The 21458-nt window shown below is 44.2% G+C and overlaps 1 protein-coding gene across 2 annotated transcripts in view; it reads left to right on the top strand.

Annotated features, from left to right (window-relative positions):
• The first annotated feature begins 1380 nt into the window (after positions 1–1380).
• Mturn (maturin, neural progenitor differentiation regulator homolog) overlaps positions 1381–21458 on the top strand; it is a 42152-nt gene continuing 22074 nt past the window's right edge. For both annotated transcript variants that reach the window (XM_027429669.2, XM_027429668.2), the window contains exon 1: positions 1381–3054. In XM_027429669.2, the coding sequence (XP_027285470.1) occupies positions 2620–3054 (435 nt within the window). In that variant the 5' untranslated portion in view covers positions 1381–2619. The remainder of the gene's footprint in view (positions 3055–21458) is intronic.

The raw sequence follows: 21458 nt of genomic DNA, 5'->3' as shown, positions 1-21458 counted from the left end.
GTCCATCACCAGCATGCATGGAAGAAAAGAGGAGGGGAGCTCTTGCTCTAAAAATAAGGGAGGTATGGGGTCAGCTGGTCCTCATAATGACACTGGCTTCATAGTATCACTCACACCGTAAATGTCCTCCATAGCCTGTGTTGGAGGCTTGGTCACAAGCCTCATGTGCTATAGGGGAGATGGGGCTTGGGAGGAGGAAGTTAGGTCACTAGGGAGTTGTTCCTCCCTCTCCTCTTGCCAGTCACCAAGAAGAGAGCAACATTGCTCCCTACCACTGTGTTCCACAGACAGAGTGACCAAAGATTGGAACCTCTTAAACCATGAACCTAAAACTAAGTCATCTCATTTATCTCAGGTACTGTGTCATTGTGACAGAAAGCTGACACTGTAAAAATTATCAAGTCACCGTCAATCACTTCATTTCCTCACCAAGTTTCATAGTTGCTATTCCTTTACCCACAGGGAAATATTAGTCATCCAAATAGTCCGTTTTATATAACTCGGGAGTGTTGTAACATTCTTTTGGGTCTCAGGGGGAAAACAGCTCACAGTGATACAGTTTCCCAGTCCAGCGGAACAAATGGGAAGCCTGGAGAAGCCATCTGGAGGCTACCCTCTGCAGGGAGCCATCAGGACTCAGCAGCACACGGTTTCCACCTGAACTCTACCGGTCTGTTACCGAGCAGAAAGCTCACCTTCTCTGTGCTGCTGTGCTGGGATTAAAAGCATGCGTCGTCACCACGGCATGGCTTTGACTTGGGAAATGTAATGTCAACTCTTCCCCTGCCTGAGTGAAGTCATCTTGCTGTGATGCTGTAGCTCCACGGTGCTGGGGCTGATGAAACTGGGCAGCCAGCGATGGTGAGTGAGAGGATGAGCATCAGGCTTTAGTCAGGGTGTATTTTATATCAGGACTTCTCAACGTTCTGCTGCTGGAAACCCACATGCGACCGCAACTTGGGACCTCTGTGCTTGTGTCAGTGTCTTAGAATCTCGAATCCTGTGGTGGCGGCGGCGGCGGCACACGCCCTTTAATCCCAGCACTTGGGAAGCAGAGGCAAGTGGATCTCTGTAAGATTGAGGCCAGCCTGCTCTACAAAGGTCATTCCAGGACACTGTTACACGGAGAAACCCTCTCTTGAAAAACCGGAAGGAAGGAAGGAAGGAAGGAAGGAAGGAAGGAAGGAAGGAAGGAAGGAAGGAAGGAAGGAGTTGGTGGCGCACCTTTAATCCCAGCACTCGGGAGGCAGAGGCAGGCGGATCTCTGTGAGTTCGCGGCCAGCCTGATCTCCAAAGCAAGTACCAGGACAGTCTCCAAAGCCACAGGGAAACCCTGTCTCGAAAACAAAACAAAACAAAACAAAACAAAACAAAAAAGGAAGGAAGGAAGGAAGGAAGGAAGGAAGGAAGGAAGGAAAGGAAGAAAGAAAGAAAGAAAGAAAGAAAGAAAGAAAGAAAGAAAGAAAGAAACTCAAGTCCTCCTCTTGGTCAGACAAAAGGGTGAACACAGGACTATGGAGCCAGCCACCTCTTTCATCCCCACTGTGTTCCAATGTTTAAATCAAGGACTGTAGACAACCTATGTGGTAAGTGAAAGGATTCAGGCATTACGCTGGCCTGCCCCTGTCACCCTGTAGAATGCACTCAGGCAGTACACTGGTCAGCCCAGGTGCAAAGACCCCCTTTAAAAGAAAGACCTCCACTCACTCACGCTCTTTCCACTCTCTCTATCCCGCGCTCCCCCTCGAGCTTTATAATAACAGTAAGAGTCCTACACAGGTAAGAACTCCAAAATGAGTGGTGGGTGTGGCAGTACGTACTATCTTCTCAGCTGTTGGGAGGATGAGGCAGGAGGATTGATTGAACCAAGAAGTTTAAGATGCCTGAATAAAATGTCAAGGTTTTGTGAAAAAGCAAAAGTAACAGCAACAAAACACCCCGCCTCTCCGCCGTCAATGTTTCTCAGGAGACTCAAAGCATCCCTGTCCTCTAGAGTTACCAAGCTGGGACAGTGGGAAGAGCCTGCACCTTCCAGCCCCGGCTTGCATGGGATGCTACAGCGGAAGAGAACATGGTCAGCAGACAGCAGCGCATGCCACGAACAAGAGCGAGAGAGAGAATCGGGTGCTGGGACAAACTGCCTGAGCGAGATGCACCTCACCCTCCTCCTGTGTCGGGAAATCCTCTTCATTTGAAGGCTATTGGAGTCTGTCTTCTCTTTGCTTATTACCAAAATAAGCCTGAGTTTTACAGTAAGTCCAAAACCAGTTGCCTTTGGCCAGTTTGGCGCAGTCTCTTGGTGTTTTCTATCTCCAAATGACACATGAATGTGTGGTCCTTTATGGTGGAGTTGGCAGAAGACAGCACATCTAAACTGGGATCAACAAGGGATCCAGTTTAATGTCAACTGTTCGGTTCTGCTCCAGCGTAACACCCGAGCTGAAACTTGGGGTTCTCCTTCCTACATTACAACTATGGTTGTGACTTCTGCATCGGCCACAACCATGAGAAGCTTTGTAGAGATGGCTCGTTCAACTCAGAGTAACTGTGAGGTGTGCCATTAGCCACCATCTTTGAGGTGAGTAACAGCTTGTGAGAGGATCATGGTGGGAGAGGAAGATGGCTCCTTACCACTGTCACCATGCTTCTGTCTCTGTGTCATCTGATGTAATCAAGAATAGAGACCTTGGGATCAGACAGATCCAGCCCTACCCTTGTAATTTAGAGCGTGGGTCATGCTGGGCAAGCCACTTAACCCTGATCCTTTGTTTCCTCATCTGGAATCGTGATGGGTCATATGAGTGTTACATGAGCGGTGACCTGCTGCCAGCATGGCACTGGGCCTGGCCCAGGCAAGGACTAGATCGTATACATTGTGACTGTGGAGCAGAGAGTAAAGGTGCATACATGCCACTGCTGCAGATCACTGGGCATTCTACCTTATGCGCTGGACAGACACCCACTTGGTATTTTTACTGGGGTCCGTTAGCAAGTCTCCTGAAATCAGATGACAACTGCGGGAAAGAAGGAACCAAGAGCTCCCAAGCTCAGCTTGTAAGTAGCATCGCTTTGTTCTTAGTGTCTGCCAAGGCTCTTAGAACTGACTTGTCTCCCCATGGCTTGGCCAAGCTTACTGTGCATAGCCGAGGCAAAGTAGTGGTTTCTAATGAGGGGGCCACAAATCTAACCTGTCGTGACCCGGCGTGCCTCAGCCTTAACCCATGAGGTTCGGCCTGAGTGGGGGGGTGTGGACCTGGAAACTCCTAGCAACCCAGCGGCGATAAAGACCAAACACAGGCATCTTGTCATCTTTAGAGAGCTCTCAGCTTCATGTTGTGAAACTAGAGTCTTTTCTTTATTTGCCGTCCTTTCGGCTATTTCTTAACCGTCCTTCCAACACCAGGAGCAAACCATTTCTGTCCTTCTCCTCTCCTCTCTCGTCGCTTGCCTCTAACTCTCCTTAGTTCCTTACACCTTGTCCCTTCACCCAGGTGCAGGCCTATCCAGATGCTTAGGCCCATAGAGATGCAAAACTAGGAGGCATCCTATACTGAGGCTATGGTAAACAAGAGTAGATTTGCTAGTATTAGCAATACAATAGTGGGCCGGAGCTTTCCGGTGCTCCTGTTTAGTGCAACCCAAGGCTGGATCTCAAAATATTCCACATCGGAACTATTTTGGTTCCCCCACACTAACCTCCTGCAGCAAAGACTAATGGGCATAGCCAACCTCCAAGATGCTGAGGTTGGTGAGGGTACCACCTCAGAGACCCCAAATACTCCTTCAAGGAGGAGAGGGAGGAAAGAACTACTGTATGGCTCAGAATAAACCTACAGGCTTTAGGGCAGGGCTTGCACAGACCTTAGTATGCTGAGATTCTTAGTCCCACTACTCATGACAGTCAAAAGTAGAATATAGGAAGCCCTGAGAGTGAAGTACTGAGTGAATGTGTGTTGTTGACATGGGCACAGCCAGGTCAAGGACTCCATAGACTCAGACTCATGGGAAGATGGCAAAACCTTTCCCCAGGCATGAAGTTTAGAAGGATAGTGAAGCCTTCCAGAGGGGTCCAAGTGCAATTATTGACTGTGTGCAGAAAAAGTCCACCATAGCTTTCTCCCCAGCTCCAATATTTACCACCCAAAGACTGCTCCTCTACAGAGACTGCTCCTACGGAGGTTAGCTAAATGTGCATCCTTGTTCTAGCTGTTTGCCATAGACCCTGCCTTCTTATTTCTCTATATACCAGAAGCCCTGCCTCCTTGTTCAGTTATAGGAAATAACCCTGCCTCTCTGTTCAACTCTATGTAATAAACACACTGAGCTTCCTGAGGGCTGCAGCTTCTCCATCAGAGAGCCCAGACCACCTGATCCCAGCTCTTTGGTGTGTCTGTGTGTTGTCTTTTCTTCATTCCCTCACCGCCCCAGTCAGGCCTGCCCCTGCAGCTATGTTGGACACAGCAGTGGAAATGACCCAAGTGTCTATCAACAAATGAAGGCATAAACAAAATATGGTTTAAACCATGGAATATTATTTGGTCATAAACAATAATTTTGTGTCAAATACAACAATATGAAGGAAGCTTGAAAATCAAATGCAGAGATTTCTATGAAACGAGTCAACTTACATGAACTTTCTTGAATAAGCAAGTTCAAAAGGACAAGAAGTAAGCTATTGTTTAGCAGGGTGCGGGGAGGAACAGAGAGTTCCATAATGTTACAGAGCTTCTCTTTGGAATGATGAAAATGTTCTAGAACTAGACATTAGCACTGCTCTTGTGGTATCATCCAATCAATGTGTTAATTCCTTTAAACTGCTCGACTAAGATGTCCAACAATGTCAATGTATGCATACTTTAGCATAATTTATAAAACAACAATGTAATATATGCACGTATAAGTACACCACGGCCCCCAGTGGAGGCTCAAGACTCTCGAATATTACCAAGTCCTCTACATGAAACATTTTTCTCATTTACACATACACATCTGCTAAAGATTATTTAAAAATTAGCTGAGGATAGGGATGGGTTAGCCAGAGAAATCAATTAAAATAGCTAAAAATGGCTCCATGAGTGCAAGCCTACTGTAAGTCACTTGTAGCCCCGAGCCCCTGAGATGCTCTCTGCAATGGAGGATCTCAGACCACACACCTTGTCTCCCTCTCCTGTGCCCCGTGTTGTAGATTCACTACAACACAGCCCATTCTTTATCTCAACCCGTGAAACACTGTAGGATTCATCGTGAGCCAGAAACCTGACCAGTTGTAGTAATGAAGGGATGGCCACTGCACAGCCTGCTACAGCCTGACCTTAGCATCGCAGTTTCGTGTGGCCTCCCTACTTTGTAGTTTGCCTGTGTCACATCTAATTGTGTGATCGCTCTATTAACAGAGCATGCCAAAGGCTTGCAGTGGCGGCGGCGGGTGGCTGCTACTGTTTAAGTTAGCACTTAAACACTTTCAGATTTATAAGAGTTGCCAAGGCGGCACAGAATCCATGTGTAACAAGCTCCTTGCTTTCCCTAAGCCCGCGTTTAAAAAAATGATTTGCTCTTTAAAATGTGCGATTCCATGGTTTTTATCACACACACACACACACAGAGTCATGCGGTCCTTTCTACCGTAATTTCAGACTGCCTTTCTTAACCTTAAAGGAATCTGCACACCCGCTAAGCACCTGTTGTGGCCGTGTGACTTGGGGAATGTCTCCACATACACAGCGTTTGAGCACTTGCTCCCCAGCTGTGACCATCTGGGCTCACACGCCCTTGTCTTCCCACCATGACGGACCATTTCCTTTACACTCGGGAGCTTCTTCAGTTCTTCTAGTGAGGTGTTTTGTCATAACAGCAAGAACACCCCTAATCCCTTCTTGCTCTCTAGCCGCAGATACTTGCAGATTTTCTACTTCCATAGTGTGGACTCTCTGAGGCCTCTTATGTAAATGCAGAGGTGCAATATGTGGTGTTTTATGACTAATTTTTTTTCAGTTAGCAAGTTTTTGAGGTTCATTCATATTGTAATTTAAATCTGTTTTATTCAACTTTTTATTGCTGTGTGATACCCCCTTAAACAGCAATAAAAAGTTTACCCACTCCCAATTAGTGAGTCTTTGGACTGTTTCCAGTTTTGGGTTATTAATAATGCTGCTATGGGCATTTGTGTGCCAGTTTTGTGTGGATATGTCTTTTTATTTCTGTTGTGTATACTAAACACAAAATTGCTAGGTCATATGGTAAGTTCATAGTTAACATTTCAGGAATTTCCCAACTTCTGATACGGTAGTACCATTTCACAGTCCACTGACAATACATACTGGTTCTGGTTTCCCCATACCTTTATCAGCACTTGTCGTTATATGGCCTTTGTTTCTAATTATAGCCATTCTAGTGAGTATTAAGTGGCTCCTATTGTGATTTGGACTTGTATTTCCCTAGTGACTAATGGTGTTGAGCAGCTCTTTTTGCTTGTTAGCTCTTTGTACATCTTCCTTAGAGAAAGTTCTGTCCACATCTTTTGCCTGATTTCTGAGTTGTTTTCTTGTTTTTGAGTTGCAAGAATTCATAAGTGTACTTTGGATGTAAGTCCCCTTTCAGATCTGTTGTTTTGAACATATTCTCAGTCAATAGTTTTGTCCTTTTGCTTTCTTAATGGTGTTATTTGAAGCACATTTTAGTTTGATGACATGTCTGTGTTTTCGCTTGTGTGTTTGTATTATGTTTAAAAAGAAGTTGTTGTCTTATCAAATATCATGAAGATTTTCCCTAGGTTCTCTTCTGCAGGTTTTTTTTCAAATAAATTTATTTATTTACCTGTCTATCTATTTACATATTTATTTGTTTTATATCCTGGCTGTAATTTCCCATCCCAGTCCTTCCTCCCACCCTCCTCTGTTCCTACCCCCCAATCCACACCTCCTCCTCTGGGCAGGTCTCCGATGAGTGTCAACAAAACATGGCATATCAAGTTGCAGTAAGACTAGGCACCTCCCCATGTATTAAGGCTGGGCAAGGTGACCCAATATGAGGAGTAGGCTCCCAAAAGCCATTAAAACTCAGAGACAGCCCCTGTTCCCACTGTTAGGAGTCCCACAAGAGAACCAAGCTACACGACTGTCATGCATATGTAGAGTGCTTAGGTCAGACCCATGCAGGCTTCCTGGTTGTGGTTGGAGTCTCTGTGAGCCCCTGTGAGCCCAGGTTAGTTGATTCTGTGAATTTTCTTGTGGTGTTCTTGACCCCTCTAGCTTCTACAATCTTTTCTCTCCCTCTTCTACAGGATTCTACCTAGTGTCTGGCTGTGAGTTTGCATCTATTTCCAATATTTCCAATAGACACATGTCTGTGTCTATTTCTATCAGTTATTGGATATTGCCTTTCTGCTAACAATTAGGCTAGGCACCAGTCTGGTCACAGGAGATGGCCAGATCAGGATACCTATCTACAATTGCTAGGAGGCTAAGCTGGGGTGTTCCTTGTAGATTCCTGGGATATTCATTGGGCAAGGTTTTTACCTGATTCTGAAATGCACCTCTTTTCCAATAGTCTCTTCCAGTCCTCTCCTCTCCTCCTGCCTTCCCCAACCTGAGCTCTCATTTTCCCATCCTGACCTGCTCTCAGTCCACTCACAAAATCTCTTCTATTCCCCCTTCCCATGGAGACCTGGGATTTCCCCCCCCATGCACCCTCCTTGTTACATAGTCTCTCTGGGATTGTGGGTTGTAGCAAAGTCATCCTTTATTTTACAGCTAATATACACTTATGAATGAGTACATGCCATGTTTGTCTTTCTTGGTCTGGGTTACCTCACTCCAGACAATTTTTTCTAGTTACATCCATTTGCCTTTGGATTTCCTGGTGTCCTGGTTTTCGACAGTTGAGTAATACTCCATTGTGCAAATTTTCTTTATTCATTGTTTGAGTGGTGTCTAGATTGTTTCCAGGTTCTGGCTATTACAAATAAAGCTGCTATGAACGCAGCTGAGCAAGTGTCCTTGTGGTATGATTGAGTGCCCTTTGGGTATATGTCCAAGAGCAGTATAGCTGGGTCTTGAGGTATGTTGATTCCCAGTTTTCTGGGAAACCACCACACTGACTTCCAAAGTGACTGTATAAGTTTGCACTCCCACCAGAAATGGTGGAGTGGCCCCCTTGTTGCACATCCTCTCTAGCATTAGCTGTTCTCACAGGTGTAAGATGGAGTCTCAGGGTCGGTTTGATTTGCTTTTCCCTGATGGCTAAGGATGTTGAGCCGTTCCTTAAGTGTTTCCTGGCCATTTGAGATTCTTCTGTTGAGAATTCTGTTTAGATCTGTACCAATTTTTTAATTGGATTACTTGGCATGTCAATATCTAGTTTCTTGAGTTCTTTATATATTTTGAAAATCAGCCCTCTGTCAGATTTGGGGTTGGCGAAGATTTCCACAGGTTTTAAGGTTTTAGATTTATGACCCATTTTTGTATGTGATGCAACATTCTGGTGCCATTGGCAAAGAAGAGTCCTCTTGCCACAGTGAATTCCTCAGTATGTTTGACTGTTCCTTAATATAACAGTTTACATGTCACACTAACTTGAACTCTGCAACTTTGGTCAGTTTTGAAAAAAGAAGGTTAAAGTCCCCTAACATAGTTCTTTTTCTAGTGTGCTTTGGTATTCTGTGTCATCTTGCTTATTTCTTTATTAACTGCTTTAGGTGTGTGGTTTTCATTTCTCCTTTCTCAGTTTTCCCTTTCATGGAGTCTCATTCTTATTGTCATTGTTTCCTAGGTTGTAGACTCTTGGATTTGTGTGTTTATCTCACAACTATAAAGTGGGCATTAGTTTCAGCATCTTTCCAGGTTTCGTTTCCTAACACACAGCATGAAGGCATCAATGATTCCAGTGTTACTGTAGCCACATACCTCAAGCTTTAGTTGGAGGCGTTGCTGCCTTTGGGGCTAAACATGCTTACTCCTCAACAGTTCTCTTTAGCAAAACTGTTTTTATCCCTAACTTTTAAAAAGTCTCTTTTATCTAATACCAACATAATTCCACTATCTTCTGGCTTCTGTTGTGGCCACTACCCGTTGCCCTGTGGGTTCTTCACTGGGAGTAATTATTGTGTGATTTCATTATTTGCAGTCTTTATAGATTGTTGGGTTTTGAATGTGCCCATTATGGAAGCTACTATTGGGGTTTTGTTTTTCATATCTAAAATCTATTTCTATGTTTGGGGGTGTATTGAACATTACATATGTGTGCGTACATGCCTTCATATATGAATCACCCATGTAGTTTAGTTTACTTATAACACCAGAGAAAGCTTTCTTTTTGCCATGTTTCACTCCACTTCTTTTCCCCATTCCCTGTTCTGCATTAGGTTGAATTTTATTTTTCCCAATATTTATTTATTTATTTATTTATTTATTTATTTATTTATTTTGAGACAGGGCTTCTCTGTGTAACAGGCCTAGTGCTGTAGACCAGGCTGGTCTGAAACTCTCAGAGATCCACCTGTCTCTGCCTCCCAAGTGCTGGGAGTAAAGGCGTGCACTGGAGATAATGCATTTCTTTTCGTTCAGTAGTTACTCTTAAAACTTTAGCATGTACTACACTACACAACAGTTGAAAGTTTATCAATAGTGCTGTCTTTCCCCCTGAAGGCTGTGTAATCTTAGGATACTTCAACACCACTCAACTTGTTATTGTTTTGTTTAAAAAGAAGAAAAGAGAAATATTGAGACAGACATAAGACTATAAGTTTATTATAATGCAGAATGGGGAGACTAAGAAGAGGAACAGGGAACAGGGGTAAATGGCTGACCGCCATGGCTGGTCGCCTGAGAGAGAGAGAGAGCGGGGAAACAGAGACGGGAGAGCACACAGAGAGAGAGAGAGAGAGAGAGAGAGAGAGAGAGAGAGAGAGAGAGAGAGAGAGAGAGAGAGAGAGTAAAGGGGCAGGGGCCTATCTTTTAAAGGGGTCCTCTGCACCTGCATGCAGACTTCTTTCCCATGGAACCTTGGGCTGACCAGGTTATTGCCTGAGTGGATTCCACCAGGTAACAGGGGCAGGCCAGCATAATGCCTGAACTTTTCACAACTGTCACTTGCTTTTCCTATACTTTGTGTTCCTCCTTGGTTTTAGGCTTCACTAATTGTTTCCCTAAGTTGAAGCAGTATCAGACAGTGGTGGGTCAGATTTACTGCCTGTTTGTCTCTGGAGATCACTGTTTCTCTCTTCCATTTCCCTCTGACTTTGGTTTCCTCCTCCCAGGAGTTTACCCACAGTGATATTCTCTGTGAGAGTCTATGAGTGATGAGCTTCCTCGGACTTTACCTAAAAAATAAAATAGCTTTTTCTGCCTTGCTTTTGATTGGTTCCACTAGTTACAAAATTCTAAATTGTGACTTATTTTCCCTCTACATTTTGAAAATAAGTTCGTTCCCATTGTCTTCTTGCCTTTGCTGTAACCAGTGAGTAACCTGCTGTCACTTGGCTTGCTGGATAGCTGGCAGTCTTTCATCTCTGGTCAGACTTACAACCTCTTTCTTGTGAGGTCTATGATTCCCCCACACAGTGTCTAGGATGGAGTTCTTTGGAGGCTTTGCCTAGATTATGCGCCTTTCGGCTAAGCATTCTTTCCTTCCTTTGGTCCGGGAATTCTCTCTCACAGCTCCTGCAGTGACACCACCCCCCACCACCCCCCACCCCCCCCCCGCTTCTCCCGGCTGCTTCTTTGATTACCTCCTCTGCATATACTGAACCATCTTATTCTTAGTGTCTCTTAAACTCTATTTGCATTTTCAATGGCACTGGTTAACTTTGTCTGAAACAATTAACTTTTTTATTTTTTTCATTCATTGTGCATACCAACCACAGCCTCCCTTTCCTCCTTCCTCTATTCCCTCCCCCTACCTCCTGTCCATCCCCCCAAAACAATTAACTTATAAAGATAAATAGTTTAACTCCCAGGCGGTTCCAATCCATAGTTGATTGTCCTTGTTGCCTTTAGCCTTTGTTGAAGAAGGATAGCATGGTGGAAACTAATGAGGTCAAACTGTTCATATGTCTAGGAAGAAAAGTGAAGAGGGAGACTGGGGTCCACAATCTCTTTTAAAGGCATAGTTCCAATGACCTAAAGTCCTTCCACACAGCCCTTCTGCTTCATGGTTCCAGAGCCTCTCAACCACACAGCTCTGAGGACCAAGCTTTTAACACACAGGCCTTTGGAGATATTTAACATTCAAACTATAGCAACCAAACATTCCCTTCATATTTGCAATTTTCTAAGCAGTGTAGGAGGGGGCATTTAATCCTCACAGCCCATAACTGCGGGCACCATTAATATCTGCCCTTGACACATGAGGAACCTAAGCACAGGTCTATGAGGTGAGTCTCCCACAGCTACCTGGTCAGTAGATGGTAGTGTTGGCTTTCAAACACAGCAGTTGTGCTCTAGTGTCTGTGCTCATAGCTACCATGGGAAAACAACTTTCATCCAATTTGTTCTTTTCTGGTGTTTTAATCGTTCTAGGATTTAATTATTCGAAGCATGATTGCTTGACAATCTGTTTCATATCATCATTTATCATGTGAAATCCTCAAGATCTTCTAGTGCTGGTCTGTGTGTCTGTTGACTCTTTCAAAGGATTCTTCCTGCATTTCATTGTTTTCTTTGTGCACTCATCTTTAGTAAATTTGTTCACTGAGACCGCCTTGTGACCTGCATGGAGATGAGTCCCTCAAGAGCTCTTTTGCATTTGCTGAAGAAAAATCTCCACACTTAGACCACTTCTTTGGTTACTAATCATTTAATGGAGCACTAATTGTCATGGTTTCTGTACCACTTTTTGTCAATTATCATCCTAGAGAGCAACATCTGATATTGGACCACTTTGGTCACTTATCATCTTGGGGAGCGCTCTATTCCTCTTCTGGTATTGGACCACTTCTTTGGTCACTTTCCATCTAGGGAGCACTCATCTTCTTGTCCTGGGCTACCTGCAAACTTGACTCTACATTCAGGGAGAAAACCAACCAGAATCTGTTTTTCACATGACCATTTTTCTCCACTAAGAGCATACATTTTTTTCTGTCTGTCTGTGGTAGTGGTGGCTTTCTGAGATTTCATTTCTGGTGCAGCCCTTTAGGAATCACTGCAGCTTTTAACCAACCTCAGCTGTAGAAACCTTTCACATTCTCTCTGCTGACTTCCCTTTCTGTTAGGCACACACCTGGGTCTTCATTTATCTTGTCAGTTCATCCAAGTATTAAAATATTTTTGATAGATTTTGTGCAGCTTTCTCAGGCAATACAGCAAAAGAGAATTATCAAAATTATTCTTTCTTTTATGAAAATTAGAAGTCCCATTCCACTCTTTTAAAACCCTTTCTTTTTTGTTACAGTAATAAAAGGTCAAGAACATTCATAAATTAGAAGGAAATTAAAAAAAAAAAGAAACCAGTACTGGAAATGGCTGTATGTTTCCTTATATTTTACATGTCTATATATGCATGCATGTTTATGCATGTGTTAATATAGGTGTAACAACTGGGTTTGGATGTATACAAGTATTTATATCTGTCATTTTACTTAATATTGTATTGTGTTTTCCTTATAAAATTAAAATTTATTTTAAAATAATGATAGAAAAACTGTGGATAACTGGAGGCCATTGAGATGCATAAAGAGTAGGTAAAGGTGTCTGCTATGTAGCTTGACCACCTAAGCTCCATCCCAGAATCCCTGTAGTGGGAGGAGAAAACCAACTCTCAAGTTGTTCTCTGACCTCCACATGTATACTTTGGTGCACACCCCTCACAAACAGGAGAAAAGGTAAATGGGAAGTTTCAGGCATGTATTTGGCTATTCTGTAAATATACTATTCCATACCCACCACTTAGATATTTAAAAAAGAAATGCCTAAGCTAATATGCCTGCGATTCCAATTAGTTCTAGAGCCCCATTAGACTCCATCTATTGAAAAGGTGTAATTTAAAGACTGGTTTTAATTGGTTATTCTGAGTAACTCAACCATTATTTCTGGTTTCCAGTGTGCTAAAAACTTCCATACTTAGATATTCCCCCAGTCCACCTTTCTTGGTGGAGACTTCTCAGCAAGGCTGGGATGTTTAAAGTGGGCCTACAACTAGCTGCAGTGCATGCTGGGAGAGACTAGAATGGATCAGCAAGTTCCCCTCTAGGCCAAAAGACAAAGAGGACCTGAAACGAGTGACAAGGTTGTTAGATGGAATGGCACTCCTCTTTCCTCCTCCTAGAAGCAATCTGGCTTTAAGAGAATGGGCAGATGCCAGCCTAGCATTGGCCCAGCCTTTTGTCTCCTCCAGGTTACAGAATTACTGAGGAATGCAGACTGATTATCTGAGAGGAGATTATCCTGGAATCATGGGGTGGGGAGAGGGGCGCGATGGTAGGTTTGCAAGATGGAAAGCATTCTTGGGAGGCAGGTTCTCAGATCCCAGCAATCAAGAAATAAATTAAACTCGTACAGCCTGGTAAATGGTATATATGCACACCTAAGAAGTCACATGATAGCCCTCCTCATCTGTCAGCAAACTGAAATGGTTCAACAAGATACTTGTGAAAAGGAAATTGAACCACACACTGGATAAAGGGTATAGTTGGTTATTTATTATGGGAAATTACTCACAACAGAAGCTGGCAGCCCAGGTTAGCCTCTGCGTGTGTCCCTGTCCCCAGCCTTTTATTCCACCTGCCTACTATGTACCTGTGACCACGCCCCAAATGGGCATGGTCAATACTACAGGTACCTGGGATATCTCCCTACATACTTGAACTCTGAGTCAGGCTCTCAGTGATGATGTTGATGATGATGATGATGATGATGACCACAATGACAATGATGATGATGCAAGTTGGGTCCTGACATTCAAACTTAGTTCCAAGTGAGATTCTTTATAACAAGTAGTAGTAGTAGTAGTAGTAGTAGTAGTAGTAGTAGTAGTAGTACTGACAGATTCTCATTCTCAAGACTGGGCTCGAGTTTAGAATGTGGTTGAGGATGCTCTTCAACTCCTGATCATCTTGTGTCCATATCCCAAGTTCTGAGATTACACCATGCCCAGTCCAAGTGAGATGATACAATATGATGATTCTGGACTAAATGTCTCCCATTCCAGTGCAACCAAGAAGCCCTGTGGTACCATTCTGGAAAGAAGACCACTGTGAGAATGTCCTGAATTTGGGTGAACCCTAAAGTGTCTGGGCACCTGGACATGCCTGAGTTTATCTGGAGCTGATATGGTTGCTTTTCGGCCACTGGATGGAAGGAGGTCTCCAATGGGACATTACCGCAAGCTCCACTGCTTGCACGGTTAAGTCTGTGACCTATGAAAACCTTGCCCACCAAATTGGAGAAGCAACCTTGAAAGCCTTTATTATAACTAAGCAGGTGGCTGTACTTCCAGGTGAAAGAGAGCAGCAGGGCTACCTCGGGAAGGGCCGGCACCAGAAACAGGGAGGCTGCTGGGCTTTCCTTAGCTCTCCTCAATAGTCCCTGCTGCTTGTCTGCTTCCCTCTGCTCCTTCTCAGAGGGAAGTGGCACGCCCACTTGCCCACCATTAAGCTAGAAACCACTGGCAGCATCCCTAAGTCATGTGCCGTAGTACTTGCTACATACAGCTTGTATGGCTTGAGCCATCTGTCTTTTGACCTTATTCCCAAATCCTCAGACAGGAATGGACTGGCCTACTTTGGTCCCGTTTCTGTCTCCATGCTCAATTAGAAGTGGCCTGAGGGGCACTGATGTAACTGCTGTGTGTTCACCACTTCTGGTCAGCACATAGTTATCAGGGAACGGGCAATGGTTGTGAGCCAGGAAAGCACCCTCAAAACTGATGGCGTCTGTAGGACTAGCGCCTCACTTTCCAGGCCACAAAGTATCAGTCAATTCCTCTTTTGAGAGAAGCCAAAGGTAACAGACATGGGTTGTCTTTTGTCCATGCATCTGGCACTGTAGGAAGTTACATGGATTATCTTCACACACCCTGAAAACAACTGTAAGAGATGGGCATTTTAATTTCCATATCTCTAGATAATGAAATGGGTGCTCATAGGGGCTAGCTAGCAAATGGCAGAGCTTGGGCCTGAACCTAGACAGAATCAGCTTGCTGCCATGGAGAGGACTGTTATTAAGAATGATATAATGTCTGCAAGCTGTGCATTCTCAACTACTAATAACTTGCCTGGGGCAAGATCCCACACAGTAAATGCTCAGCCCCGGAAGGTTATTAATAAGAGCCTCTCACCCTTCCATTACAGCAGCAGTCTTATCATCACAGAGTGTTTTCCTCACATTAGTACAACAGAAACCTTTTAAGAAGTAGGTACCCATTTTCCTTGAAAGGTTTCACCATGACACATTTTATTAAAAGTGAAAATGGAGATGAAAACAGCGGCTGGTGACCTTCAGTCACCATTTAGTATAATGGGATTAGAGAGGCTTGGGTTGAACTATAAATTTTCTAGCTTGCCAACCTTTAGGATGTATTCATAGGCACTCATCCCCTGTCTCCCCAAGCCGAATATAACTGTTTTGGGTACTCAGCTGATATACAAAGCTCATCGTGTCTCTGCAGAAAAAAGCTGCCAGGGGGTAATGAACACTCATCTCCTGCAGCAGTTCTCAATCTGTGGGTCACGACCCCTTTGGGGGTCAAATGACCCTTTCAGCAGGAGTCGCCTAAGATCATCAGAAAACACAGGTATTTAGATTACGATTCATGACAGTAACAAAATTACAGTTATAAAGTAGCAATGAAAATAAGTTTATGGTTGGGGTCACTACAACATAAGGAACTGTATTAAAGGGTCCTAGCATTAGAAAGGTTGAGAACCAGTGATCTATTGTATTTTCAGTCCTGAGTTCTCTAAAATACAATCCACGGTATGAGACTAGTCTTGTATGACCTCAGAAAGCCAACAACTTAGTCATTAAGGAAATGTGAGCTAAAACTACAATAAGATACCTCTTCATATTCACTATGATGGCTGTAATTAGAGGGCGAAAGGCCAGATAATAACAAGTGAAGGCAAGAACGTGGAGAAATTGAACCTTTGCATGTGGTAAGTGCAAATGGCACAGCTGTTACAGAAAAGCAGTTGGGCAGCTCCTCGGTGGGTTAAACAGAGAACTACTATAGGGCCCAGGAATTCCACTCCTGGGTTCCCAAGAACTGGAAACTGATGTTCAAAGAAAAGCTCACATACAAATGACAGTTGCCAAAAAGTGAAATAGCTCAGGTGCCCATCAAGTGATGAGTGGATGAACGCAATGCTGAGTACCTGTGCAATGGAGTTGTATTCCACCATAAGAAGCAATGATACAACTGATATATGCTATAACATGGGAGCTTAAAGTGGAAGAAGCCAGATATAAGAGGCCACATATTGTATGAAGCACTCGTAGTTAAAGCCACAGTCTGAAAGCAGATTGGTGCTTCCCTGGAGCTGGAAGTGAGGAGATGGGATATGACTAATGAAATGGATATGGGGTTTCATTTGAGGCAATTAAATGTTATAAAAGAGAATGATTGTCGCACAACAGTCAGCAAACTCTGTCATTGTTTCACCATAATTCCTAGGAAATGCCTAAGGACCTCTCTGCAAAGAGAACCAGGTTTTCTTTCTCAAGTATATGAGTGAATGAATGAGATTTAAAAAGTCCTACCCAGCTGTGATGCCTATGAACCACAACAATAACCAGCTTGGCAAGATAGCCCTAAGGGTGCAATAGTGGCATTCATATCTTAGCAGTTACCAACATCGGACTAATTGTACTCAAGGCCTGCTCAACAGGATGGAAATCATGCCTGGTCCTTGAAACCTGGCCAACTACTGGAGGCTGGTGAGGTTCTGGATTTAAAGAACTTTCTACTGCTACTTTACTAAACCAGAATAATTCCTAACTGCCTTCTAAATGTTCGCCCTCACACCCACAGATAAACCTAGTCTCATCCCTCATCAAAGAAGCTTGTCTTTGCAGCAGACGGAGACCATCACAGAAAACTGCAGCTGGCCAAAATGCAGATCATGGGGTGCCCAGCCCCAGCTGGTAAATCCATAACCGAATTCCTGCAAGCATGGCTCAGGGAACATGGAAAAAGAGGGGCAGAAAGGTCTAAGAAGCAGAGGACCAGGGCATCTGCTCTGAGATCGTTTTTCTCCTAGAAATGCCAGGGAAGATTCAGCCATTATACACCAACAAAGTGGCTGCCTAAACAAGACCTGAACAAGGACAGGACATACTAATGTGGAAGGGGGGGGGGGGGGGGGGGCCTCATTGGTCCCCACCCCTAGACAGAGAGCTACAGGATACTAAGGAATGCTGAGATAGGCCCCTGAACTTATTATACAATACCAAGTTTCAAACATGCAAGCAGCAATAAATGGACCCAGTAGGTCATGTTTATATATTAGTGTACATATATTACATAACTAATACTATAACACACACACACATATAAACACATTGTGTGTGTGTGTGTGTGTGTGTGTGTGTGTGTGTGTGTGTGTGTGTGTGTGTTACACAAGAGAAAATGAGACAGAGACCCAGAGGCAGAGCCAAGATTACATACTAGGATTCAATCTAGAAGCTTTGACTGGCAAGGTTGCCCAGGAAAACACATAGCTTCTCCCCTCTGTCACCCTGTCTCTTCATGGATGGACCAGGATCTATTTCCATTTCCTTGTCTGGGAAGCTGGTCCTAAAATGGTCACACACAATGTACATCAGGAAGACAGTGGTCAGAAACAGACTTGAGAGAGGTTGGCACACATACTGGATGAAGAGTTTATGGTTTATCTATGCTCCTTGCCTGGAAGATGAATTGGCTGCATTCATTTGTGGCTTAATCATTGCTGTCTGTTCAGAGGCAGATCTTAGAGAGGATGTTGTTTCAGTTTCTAAATCAAAGAAGCAATGTCAAAGATCCCAAACTAGCCAACTGCTGCTCCCAGGAGAAGTGCTGGCCTCATCACCGTGCATCTATCCTTCACGGAAGGTGCTCATATTTTTCCTGCTTAAAGCCATTTAGAATTCTTTCCATCTAGCTAGCTAAGACAATTACTATGAATTTTGGAAAATGGTTGAGTCAGGTGGGTCTTAGGAGAAAGCAATATGCCTACCTCGCTCTCTGTATGTGCAGATGGGTCTACACTTCCTCCTAAGGAAGATGGGGAAACAACATGTATATCCAGTAAAAAACATGATTCCCAAACTAGTGACATGTTGTGTAATCTTTCCATCAGTGCTGAATGGTGCTGAAAACTGCGTTCCTAGTCGGCCCTGTTCTCCTGAAGGAAAACCACTGACATCCAGGAGCTGTGTGGCTAATCTAGCATGTTAGGCAGGTTAGTAGATCCGATGTATCTTTGAAGTTACATAGTCTCCATTTCCGATGATTCAGTGGGAGACACCTCAGTCCTAAGTGCATCTGTATAGAGAAACAGAAGAGCAAAGACCCAAAAGCACAAGATAGTCAGGGTGAATCTCCTGATTCTTCCTGGGCTTCCATCCAGTGACGCAGAATCACAGCACACTAGCTTGTGAACTGCTGCAAGAATTGGACCGTCTGCCTATTCTAGTTGTCTTTGGGAAAGAAATGCTGTCATATCTGTATATGGACCTCTCAGTGTCCTTGTTGCCAAAGTATACACAGATCATACAAGACCCTAAAACGCTGTGTGCGTGTGTCACACTTTGAGCTGTACTTCCCACTGTGTCATTTCCCTGCTTTATTTCTTAAAAGGGCTTACTATGAGTCACATTCAGAACACTCCCTCCGCCAGGGTTTTGTTGCTGCTGCTGCTGTTAAAACATTCTGAGTCCCAGCCGGGCGTTGGTGGTGCACACCTTTAATCCCAGCACTCAGGAGGCAGAGGCAGGCGGATCTCTGTGAGTTTGAGGCCAGCCTAGTCTCCAGAGAGAGTGCCAGGATAGGCTCCAAAGCTACACAGAGAAACCCTGTCTCGAAAAACCAAAAAGAAAAAAGAAAAGAAAGAAAAAAAAAAAAACCATTCTGAGTCTCATCACCTTAAAGCTCTTCTTTCTTTATGGGCTGCTGTGAACCTGCGTGTAATTTCTCAAGATTTCTTTTTATTTATCTGTGTCTATGCATGCGTGTGCCTGCAGAGGCCAGAGGATGGTGCCAGATCCTCTGGCCTAGAGTTACAGGAGTTTGTAAGCTGTCTGGTATGGGTGCTAGCAATCAGACCCAGGTCCTCTGGAAGAGTTGTGGATGCTCTTCCCTTGTGATGAGACTCTCGGTCTCACGTGTGTACTTTCTCTGAGTTGTTGGAATGGTTGCCATGTGGAGTGCATTCCCGGCTCTGCTCTCTTTCACTGAGAGTGTCCATCTTCATAAGGCATGTTTGTGATCATGGCAATACCCTCCTGGCTGCAGGGAGCCAATCACATTGATGCTGGGATTTAGGCATGGTGGTAAACCTGGGAGCTGTGATGAAGGCTATGGACATTGGTAAGTGGAAGCTGCCATTGTGGAAAAGCATTCTCAACCATGTGTCTGGAGAAGGAGAAACAGTGGGCATTCGAGAGAAGAGCATGCTAATGTGAAGGGGTTAAATGTAAAGAAATCCTAGCGGACAGAGGGAGATGGGGGCAGATGTCAAGGTAGGGGAGGGGAGGGGAAGAGAAAAGGAAGGGGAGGGGTGTTCTTAGTGGTTTTTAAGTTCCTGGGTTTTGGCTCTCATAAGACCATGGCTGGCCCTGGGATATGTGAGATACTAGAGATTTTTATGCAAAGTTCCTCTCTCTCTCTCTCTCTCTCTCTCTCTCTCTCTCTCTCTCTCTCTCTCTCCCTCCCTCCCTCTCTCTCTCTCTCTCTTCCTCTCTCTCCCTCTCTTTCTCTCTCTCAGATATAACTTTGGAATATTAGCATGCTTTCTGCTCTGGATTTGATTTCTAGCTTTGGAGATGGATCTAGATTCAAGCCTTTTAGAGGACTACCAACAACAACAAAAGTAAAAACTAGCAATGGTGTATTAAAAAAACACATACTGAATGAGCATCCCCAGCCAGAAGATAGGATCATTGACCGAATTCACTCCCCTGAGCTTTGTAGATACTTAGAGTAAATTTCAATGATTCTTTTATGTAAATTTTAATTTTTGTTCATCTCTCATTTTTCTTTGGACTTTGTTTTCAAGGAGGTTGAGTTTTTTGACAGCCACTCTCTGTGTCCCTATACTCCTCCTCTCCCTCTACTGACCCTCCAGACTGTGTTTCAGGGGTGCCCTCTCCTTCTTCCTGGGTTGCTCTTTCGTATGTCACTCCTCAGATGTTGTATTAAACTACACGTGCCTTACCAACTGCCTGGACAGTGTCTCCTGACAGGATGCGGCTGCCTTGGGCTCAGACCAAGGGTGACTTGGAGATAGCGTTCTCCTCTCCTAGTTCCCCCTGCTGTGGAATCAAGAGGTTGTGTGGGTGACGCTGGTTTTGCCAAAGAGTAGACTAAATAAATGGACTTGCCACGTGGGGGTGAATAGGAGGTCCACTTGTGTGTTAAAGTCAGCCTTACTCAAAAGGAGATTAAAAAACCCAGAGAACTGGAGAGCCAGGTGGGTGGAAAGCTGGCTTTAGCCTGAGTGTAGGACAGACTCTGCTGCTCCACACTGAGCTCCTAAGACGTCCCAGCCGTGGGTATGCGTCTGCATTTTCTCTTTCCCAGTGCACAGCTCCCAAAAGCCAGGTGGTAATTTTTAAAGACAGCAAGGCTTCTGAGCAGAAATATTTTTCTAAGTATGATGAAGACTGCTCAGCTCTCAGCTTGCTAGTAGTAATAAACGTTCACTTCCTTCCACTCCCCGCCCCTGGTAATAGGCTTGTGGGAACACAAGAAAAGGAGTTCTGTAAGCCCTGGAGTTCCTCCACCCACTTACAACACAAATACCTGGTAGGAGCTCAGAAGGGTTCCTGCCTTAGGACTGGAATACTTGGGCTGCACCCCAGGACCAGCCTGGGGTGGTGGAGGCTTGATGAAGGTTGATGCTTTTATTTAAGCAAAGGCCGCTTTCCCAGTCATCTAGGGAAACTGAGGTTCAAGTGGAACACTTTCTGGATCAGATTTGGGCTTTGATTTATGGACAAGCTGTTAACTCGTCAGTAAGCAACCAGATGCAGAACTGCACCCTGCATCTGTGGCCCTTCAGGAAGGGCGACTTGGCCCTCCAGATTAACACATATTTTAGTGTCAGAACCAGGTAAAATTAGAAGGATGCTTGAGATATCTTGTGTTGCCCACTTTGCAACTTTATAACTTTTTACTGAAGTTGTGGAATTGTTCTGCCTGTCTCTAGTTGCCTCTTTATTGTTTCTACTACTGCAAGAGAAATTTAAACAAACTCAAAAGCTTATTTGGTGGTCCACAGTTCGGAAGCAGAGAGTGCAGCTCAGAAACGCATAAATGGCTTCTTGGCT

Source organism: Cricetulus griseus, chromosome 8 (genome assembly GCF_003668045.3).
Source record: "Cricetulus griseus strain 17A/GY chromosome 8, alternate assembly CriGri-PICRH-1.0, whole genome shotgun sequence".
Lineage (NCBI taxonomy): Eukaryota > Metazoa > Chordata > Mammalia > Rodentia > Cricetidae > Cricetulus > Cricetulus griseus.
Note: the sequence above shows the minus strand (reverse complement) of the source record. Positions and strands in the feature narration are given on the sequence as shown.